At 37.5% G+C, this 8,373-nt stretch overlaps 2 protein-coding genes across 4 annotated transcripts in view; both read right to left on the bottom strand.

Moving 5' to 3' along the window:
• The window catches only part of LOC111458744 (protein DETOXIFICATION 29-like), a 12,518-nt gene extending 9,904 nt beyond the window's left edge, over positions 1 to 2,614 (bottom strand). The window contains exons 1-4 of the mRNA XM_023101537.1: positions 2,205 to 2,614; positions 1,790 to 2,107; positions 1,421 to 1,644; positions 585 to 671 (exon numbers count right to left, since the gene is read on the bottom strand). Of these exons, the coding sequence (XP_022957305.1) occupies positions 585 to 671; positions 1,421 to 1,644; positions 1,790 to 2,107; positions 2,205 to 2,537 (962 nt within the window). The 5' untranslated portion in view covers positions 2,538 to 2,614. The remainder of the gene's footprint in view (positions 1 to 584; positions 672 to 1,420; positions 1,645 to 1,789; positions 2,108 to 2,204) is intronic.
• A 108-nt stretch (positions 2,615 to 2,722) lies between these two features.
• The window catches only part of LOC111458746 (glutamate--glyoxylate aminotransferase 2-like), a 6,099-nt gene continuing 448 nt past the window's right edge, over positions 2,723 to 8,373 (bottom strand). Inside the window, exons 1-14 of one of the 3 annotated variants that reach the window (XM_023101540.1) lie at positions 8,168 to 8,334; positions 7,452 to 7,651; positions 5,905 to 5,970; positions 5,669 to 5,786; positions 4,892 to 4,973; positions 4,707 to 4,794; positions 4,421 to 4,579; positions 3,999 to 4,172; positions 3,792 to 3,923; positions 3,629 to 3,694; positions 3,496 to 3,560; positions 3,325 to 3,416; positions 3,094 to 3,250; positions 2,723 to 3,013 (exon numbers count right to left, since the gene is read on the bottom strand). In XM_023101540.1, coding sequence (XP_022957308.1) covers positions 2,884 to 3,013; positions 3,094 to 3,250; positions 3,325 to 3,416; positions 3,496 to 3,560; positions 3,629 to 3,694; positions 3,792 to 3,923; positions 3,999 to 4,172; positions 4,421 to 4,579; positions 4,707 to 4,794; positions 4,892 to 4,973; positions 5,669 to 5,786; positions 5,905 to 5,970; positions 7,452 to 7,568 — 1,446 coding nt within the window. In that variant the 5' untranslated portion in view covers positions 7,569 to 7,651; positions 8,168 to 8,334 and the 3' untranslated portion in view covers positions 2,723 to 2,883. Of the gene's footprint in view, positions 3,014 to 3,093; positions 3,251 to 3,324; positions 3,417 to 3,495; positions 3,561 to 3,628; positions 3,695 to 3,791; positions 3,924 to 3,998; positions 4,173 to 4,420; positions 4,580 to 4,706; positions 4,795 to 4,891; positions 4,974 to 5,668; positions 5,787 to 5,904; positions 5,971 to 7,451; positions 7,652 to 7,970; positions 8,086 to 8,167; positions 8,335 to 8,373 lie in introns of those variants that run through there. The other 2 variants (XM_023101541.1, XM_023101539.1) reach the window with 2 other exon arrangements.

The raw sequence follows: 8,373 nt of genomic DNA, 5'->3' as shown, positions 1-8,373 counted from the left end.
AATTTTTTTTTTTAAAAAAAAAAAAAAAAAAAAAAAGGTCAGATATAATTAACGTGGTAAAAAAAAATTGTAAAATAAATAAATAAATTATTCTTTAAATTAAAATAATAATAATAAATTAATGAAAATTAAAAAATGAAAAAAATCTGTAAAATACATGACACGTGATACCGTATAATTGGACAACTCAGCCCAGTTTTACTGAACTAAATAATAGAAAAGAAAAACAATAGTTTCTGAATAATTGATTCTTATTTTTTTTAAACATGGGATATTATTAAATTATAAACCATTATAATTTTCTAAAAAAAAAGCCAAATCCAATAAATTATTTAAGAAAATGATATTAGTTGTACCTGTACAACAGCAGTCGAGATTAATTCTTTTCTCATAAATTATATATATATATTTTTTACAATTATAGGGAAGTTTTTATTTTATTTATATTATACTCAATTTATAATATATTTGGAGACAAAAAAAAAAAATAGATATCATGTTTTTTTTTTTTTTACTTTTATTACAAATAAAATGGATGAATTAATTACTCGATTATTAAGCAATAATTAATGTATAATACGTACCATATAGAAAGGGCATCGATGGAAACGTTTGCATTCTTTAGATATCCCGCAAATAGTATGAGAGCCACATAATACCATATCTCTAAACTACACGATAATAACTCAAAATATAATTAGTCTACGTATTGTTTTTATAATATAAATATTTAATTTGAAATGTAAATCATATTTAATTAAATAATGAACTAATTAATGTGGGTAGCATGTATGAAAAATAATTTAAATATACTTAAATCAATAACTCATTTCATATCGTAAATATTTAATTTGTAAATCATATTTTTCAAATAATTAATATTGAAAATAAGTAATGCGCGTAAGTAAAATAAATTAAGCATATCAAACTCTAATTAACTAATGTCTTATCAACTTAAATAAATTAACTCTAATTAACTAATCTCTTATCAACTTAAATATAATTTAATTAATTAAAATATTAAAAATTTATCACACTATAATTTTTAACTCACTGAGAAACAAAAAAAATTTATTCACAAATTTAATCTATTAATTTCACCCTTTAGGTTTAGTTTCAAGTTAATAAAATAAATTCTAAATTCTAAATTTGATCTAACATAAATAACTGATTAAATAGAAAGATATCATTTAATTACTTAGTAACCAATGTGAAACTTTACTAAATAATAGAGATTAAATTCAACCTTCTTAAAAATAATAAAGATTAAATCTAAAATTATGACAATAAGTGAACTTATAATTGTCAAAATGAATAATTAATCTTATTAAAACCAAGAAAAAAAGAAGATAATAATAATAATAATAATAATAATAATAATAATAATAATAATAATAATAATAATAATAAAAAAACTGACCAGAGCATGACAGCTGAAGCAAGAGATAGTTTGACAAAACCCCAAAGATTCTGAAAGGCTTTGGACGAGAAACCGGACCAGGCTCGCCCACAGCTCCCACTTAGTGCGTAAACAATCTTAGCCACCACAATGACCCACCACGACAGGTTCAGCACCACCGCACCACCCGCCAGTCCCCACTTCAACTTCAGCATCAGCAGCCAAGTAAAGAAAGTGTGCAGTACCTGTATGTTCAAAATATCAATCAAAATTAATTTTATAACCATTTTAATTTTAAAAATTAAATTTATATGCATTACTTTCATTTTTTTTTATTATATAAAAAAAAATTAAATTAAAAAAACCATTTGAATTCTTAGTTAACTTTACCAAAGCCACAGCTGCTATCACTGACATCGCCATCATTTTGCTCTGAGCCTGCAGAAATTTGGAGACGGGAAAGTTCAGCGCGTACGCATAAAGCTGAGGGATCATCCATATCGACAGCACTCCGGCCGCCTCTGATATCTCCGCCGTCTGTCCGATCAGCTTCAGAAGCGGCGCCGAAAATATGTAAACGGGAGTTAAAATCAGGGCCGTTGAAAGGAGGATGACCCACGATCTTTGCATGTACACTCCCATCATATCCAGCTGCCCGGCCCCATACGCCTGCCCGCATAGCGTCTCCAACGCGCTTCCCATTCCTAGCTGCAGTTAAAACTTTCATTTTAAAAAATTGTTTTCATAAATAAATAAATATATAGATTATTAATGAACAATTTGCAATGAATTGCCGAGTACGTGCCATGACGCCGAAGGAAAAGCCGGCGATAACGGAGTTCTCGATAGAGACGGCGGCGAGGGCGATGGAACTGACTTGACCGGCGAAGAGTTGAGTGATGGCGCCGAAAGAGTATTGGCAAACGGAGGTGAACACCGCCGGAGCTGCAAGATACCACAGCTTCTTTGATTCAACATAGAACTCTCTGTAGAAATCACGTGCGCTGTTGATCGGAGGTATGTCATCGGCGTCGGAAACAAAAACAGCCTTTGATTCTTTTCGGCCTGATTCCGGCGAGTGGATCGGTTTGTTTTCCTCTCTCCGCGGCGAAACAAGTGGCTGGGAAAGATCCGCCATTGGAAAAAGAGATTAGGAAATTTGTGTAACAAAACTAACAACTAATAAAATGTGTTAATCTTATTTATGGTATTTAGCAAAATTACTAATGTACCCTCGCAGACATTAGAGCTTAAACATATTTAATTAACTTATGTATTTTAAATAAATTGTCATAGTAATGAATCAATCAATGGTTTTCTTAAGAAATTAAGTTACTAACTAAGTCATTAATGATCATCACATCCAATAGAATGATTAAGTTCTCATACTAACGTTAGATATGTCTGCTAGCAAAAGCATTACAGTAATAGAACGGTAATATAAGGTGAATTCAAATGGGCGCAGGCGCATGGAAGCGGCCCGATCACATTCTTGAATAGCCCCTATGGTCTTCATGTTCCTCCATGAATGAATCATTGAACTTCTTGAAGCTTGCCATGATTTCAGGCATGTCTTCCTCGGCAGGTAAGATGGTTGTCCTCAAATGGAACACTCTGCAAGTAAAAATCAGCCAATGCCAACTACCAAGATACAAGAAGACCTTGCAAATAGAGAGATTATGATAGATTATTACCCTTCTTTCTGCCCAAAACCTGAGCCTGGAACAGTGGAGATTCCAGTGGCTTCTAAGAGCTTGAGACAGTAGAAAACATCAGGCATTTTCCCCAGCTTTTTGGCAGCCTCAATGGCTCTCAGCGGGAGGCGTATTTGTGGGAAAGAATACATGGCACCTGATAACAAATGATTGGTACTTATTCGTGTTCTTCTCCCCAGTGAAATTGCAGTAAAAATCCAAACAGTTTACCTTCTGTGAAATTGCATATCACGTTTCTACAGCTATTGAATCCATCGGTCATTATTCGTGCTCTTCTCCTCAGTGATTCAAGGATCCCCTTGCTGCAATCCCACAAATGATAAAGTTCTGTTTATTTCAGGACGATTATACGATAAACGGATTCGAGACGACTAGCCATACCTTTCCCTAATATACTGATCATATGAAATATCACCAGGCTTTGGTGGGTTGACCATCAACCCCATCTGCATATACATGACAAAATTCAGGCGTGCCAGATATAAAGGTTAAGAGAGAAAAATATATAACTCACAAATATCTGAGCGGGAACGTTTGGGCTGAGTGATATAGAAGCAATTTTATATATTTCATCAACCGTCTGCAGCATCGATGATCGAATGTTACACGAGTATCACAAAAATGCTGGATGGAAACTAATAAAATTGAATGGTAATCTTATTATTAAGTAATCAAACCTTTGGAGGAATGTTGGTCATCTCGAAGTATCCGCCCCGTTGTCCACATTCTCCCCAGTATCCTTTCGACACGGTGTGGAACGAAATAAGCTGCAGCTCCTTACTAATGGGTGGACCCATATCCAGTAATACCTGAGAGATGCAGCAGATTAGAGTATGGATTTGGAAACTAAAAATGAAAGTTGAGACTCTAATATAACCATTTACCTTTCTTGAACTAATGAAGGGGCGTTCGTCCTGGTATACATTTTGCTGATAAACTTCATCTCCAAGTAAGACTAAGTTTTCTTGGAAACAAAATTTCAGTATCTCCATCAGATTTGCTTCACTAAGGCATTGACCAGTGGGGTTGCCAGGATTTATGATCACCATAGCTCTTACCTAACCAGAAACCAGCATATAATACATGAGCTATCGGCATGATTTTGGCTCGGGATTTTTAAAACGAGTCTGCTAGGGAGAGGTTTCCACAACCTTATAAAGAATGTTTAGTTCTCCTCTCCGATCGATATGAGATCTCACGAAGATACCTCAGTCTTAAAACTTATATTCTTAATTTCTACGTTTGATATGGAAACAATGCCATACAGGATTTCACTTTCACAAATGAATATGGAAAATGCACTAACGTTAATTCCTTTGGAGCGAGCCTGAGCAACTGACTGGCGAAGGTCATTAATGTCAAGACCCCAATTTGCAGTCTCTTCTAGGTAGTATGGAACAAGAGAGCCCCCAAACAGTGCTATTGTGGCCGAGTAAAGAGGGTATTGAGGAACCGGGACCAGAATCTGATAAGACACTAAATTTAAACTTAATGTGCAAGCAGAGGGTGTAGAGAATGAAGACAAGCCATTCAAGTGACATATTTTGCAAGAAAAAGCAATCAAATGGTCATGGTCAGTCAAGAAATAATACCCCATCCCCTTCACCACGGATAATAGTATTCAATATCTGCATTACGCCTTTACTAGCGCCATCAGTGAGGTATATGAGTTCTGGATCGCTGCCATGCAAGTAATTAAAATCAGCATTTCAAGATCATCAACCTATCTCAAACACATAAAGCTTATGGAAATTCATAGAGATATCATCTTTATCACCTTGGATAGCCATCTCGCCTTCCTATAAAGTCTGCTACTTCCTTCCGAATCGCAGGAATTCCTCGGGAATCGCTGTACGCACCTGCAAGTATTTTCGAAGGATTAAAAACAACCAATTGAATTATCTCCTTGAAGATCTGAACTTCTATGAGACTAATTTCAAGCTTTCTAAGTCAGTTGCAGTTCCAAGTTCCAAGTTCCAAGTAGAAAATAAAAGGAAATTGAGTAATTGATGCTGTCAAGTTTAGAAAAATTAAACAAAGTGGACATGAGATGTAACCGCCTCAGCCCACTGCTAGCAGACATGAGGAGGCTTAGCCCTGAAAGAGGAGGCTTAGCCCTGAAAGGGTGGACACGAGGCAGTGTTTGAGTAAGGACGCTGGACCTCGAAAGGGAGTGGATTAAGGGGTCCCACATCAATTGGAGAATGGAACGAGTGCCAGCGAGGATGCTGGATCCTGAAGGGAGGTGAATTTTGAGATCCCACATTGGTTGGGGAGGAAAACGAAACATTCTTTATAAGGGTATAGAAACCTCTCCCAATTAGGCATGTTTTAAAAATTTTGAGGGAAAGCCTGAAAGGGAAAGTCCAAAAAGGACACAATATCTGCTAGCGATGGGCTTAGGCTGTTACGTGAGAATTGGACAAATGTGGTCCTGAATTCTAAAGCTGTGTCCTTACTGTTACGATTTCATGACACCCCTTTACGCCAGCAAGATCACTCAAGGATTAAATCCTGAATCATTCTAACTTGTGCATGCATATTAACAAATTACCTAGGCCCCCGGGAGTCAATGAGAGGTAATGTTTGGCTCTTGCAATAGCATCAGCAGGAAATAATAATCCCACATTAGGATCTTCTAAGAGAAAGGGAGCTTGGCAAAGAGCGACAACCTGTTGTTGAATAAAGAGAGGCAGTGTTCATGCAGACATAGCGACAGGAGTTGACTTCAGTCCCAAAAGGAACAAAAAGATCCGACAGCAACAAATGAAAGTGGCTGTAGTAACAAACCTGTCGTGGAAAAGTCAATGGCTTCTGTCCAAGAGCATGAGGATTCCCAACATTTGTGAAAATTATCTGCAGAAACATTTGAAATTACGAGCAATATAAGTGGAAAAGTTCAAACTCAAACTGTAACAGCCCATTAGGCTTTCTCTTTCGAGCTTCCCCTCAAGGTTTTTAAAACGCATTTGCAAGGGAGAAGTTTCCACACCCTTAAAAAGGGGTTTCATTCTCCTTCCCCTCAAGGTTTTTAAAACGCATTTGCAAGGGAGAAGTTTCCACACCCTTAAAAAGGGGTTTCATTCTCCTTCCCCTCAAGGTTTTTAAAACGCATTTGCAAGGGAGAAGTTTCCACACCCTTAAAAAGGGGTTTCATTCTCCTTCCCCTCAAGGTTTTTAAAACGCATTTGCAAGGGAGAAGTTTCCACACCCTTAAAAAGGGGTTTCATTCTCCTTCCCCTCAAGGTTTTTAAAACGCATTTGCAAGGGAGAAGTTTCCACACCCTTAAAAAGGGGTTTCATTCTCCTTCCCCTCAAGGTTTTTAAAACGCATTTGCAAGGGAGAAGTTTCCACACCCTTAAAAAGGGGTTTCATTCTCCTTCCCCTCAAGGTTTTTAAAACGCATTTGCAAGGGAGAAGTTTCCACACCCTTAAAAAGGGGTTTCATTCTCCTTCCCCTCAAGGTTTTTAAAACGCATTTGCAAGGGAGAAGTTTCCACACCCTTAAAAAGGGGTTTCATTCTCCTTCCCCTCAAGGTTTTTAAAACGCATTTGCAAGGGAGAAGTTTCCACACCCTTAAAAAGGGGTTTCATTCTCCTTCCCCTCAAGGTTTTTAAAACGCATTTGCAAGGGAGAAGTTTCCACACCCTTAAAAAGGGGTTTCATTCTCCTTCCCCTCAAGGTTTTTAAAACGCATTTGCAAGGGAGAAGTTTCCACACCCTTAAAAAGGGGTTTCATTCTCCTCCCCAACCAATGTGGGATCTCACAATCCACTCTCCTTCAGGGCTTAGCGTCCTCGCTGGAACTCGCTCCCTTCTCCAATCGATGTGGGACCCCCCAATCCACCCCCTTTGGGGCCGCGTCCTTGCTGGCACACTGCCTCGTGTCCACCCCCTTCGGGGCTCAGCCTCCTCATTGACACATCGTCCGGTGTCTAGCTTTGATACCATTTGTAACGGTCCAAGCCCACCACTAGCAGATATTGTCCTCTTTGGGCTTTCCCTTCTAGGCTTTCCCTCAAGGTTTTTAAAACACGTCTGCTAGGGAGAGGTTTCCACACCCTTATAAAGGGTGTTTCATTCTCCTCCCCAAACGATGTGGATCTCACACAAACAGTCTCAACTCAATGATTCATCAATTACAAGAGATCAAAGATCAAAATCCTCCAAACTTCGAGAAGGGATAAGGAAATGGCAAGTTTAATTCAAGAACTAAGCAATAAATCACGGTAGGACATAGTTATGATCAAAGGTAAAATATAAACAATTAACCAAATTCCTAAACAACTGAAGGAAGTTTACGAGGAACTATATGATTGGATGAAAACTTTATACCTTTTTCCCTTCATTCTGAAGCTCAGAAGCCCGCAGATATAGTTCTCCCCTGACAGCATACTGAGCTTTTTTCACGTTTTCATTAATCGACTCGTGGTCGAGTGCCTTACGTGACATAATGATGTAATTGACTTAGCTATTACTCCAATACAAGCAAGCAAACCTAGAATTTACCAAGCTAAGAAAAATCTTCCCTGAACCTGAAATTTACAATAGAGATGCAGGGATAATTAATAACGAAAGTTCTTCCTCGACTTAATATCTAATGCAATGCATCAAGGGGATTATTGATAGCTTGGTGTTTAGTGGAGATTCAAGCAAATGAATCCACAGAAAACAGCAGAAACTTCCATGGAGGAACCCCATAAAGCTCTTTTGGCTGGAGAAAACAAAAAAATTGCACAATCGAAGGCTTAAACAACATCCACTTTTCCAAAATCGGAAGATAAACACAATGCATAAATGTGAGCGGGTGATGAAAGGACTCGATCGGTTCAGATAAAAGAACAAACCAAAAACCTTATAGCTCTCTTGATTTTTGAAGTATCGCAAACGAAGAACAGGGCATCGATATAACCGAGGAAGAAATCCACGAACAGACAAAACATAATTGCATGATTAATCTAATATAAGACAACTCCAGGATGCCGCAGATTAAGAAAAATTAAAATAGAACAGACAAAAGACGAAGGCATTGAGTAATGATCAAAACCTACCAGCGTTAAACTACAACATTGCGGATTCATTCAAAAAAACGGATCATTAACGCAAATCAACAGGAGGGAAACAAATGCTGATTAGCCTGATTGAACAGTCCCAACGAGCAGAAACAAAACTGGATGATGAATCGATAGAAGCCAAAACTCATAATTTGGGAATTAATGATTAGATAAATCGTAGGTGGGGGGGGGGGGGGGGATAA

Source organism: Cucurbita moschata, unplaced genomic scaffold (assembly GCF_002738365.1).
Source record: "Cucurbita moschata cultivar Rifu unplaced genomic scaffold, Cmos_1.0 Cmo_Scf00021, whole genome shotgun sequence".
In the NCBI taxonomy this organism is placed as follows: Eukaryota; Viridiplantae; Streptophyta; class Magnoliopsida; order Cucurbitales; family Cucurbitaceae; genus Cucurbita; species Cucurbita moschata.
The sequence above is the reverse complement of the archived record's forward strand: the minus strand, read 5'-3'. Positions and strand labels throughout refer to the sequence as shown.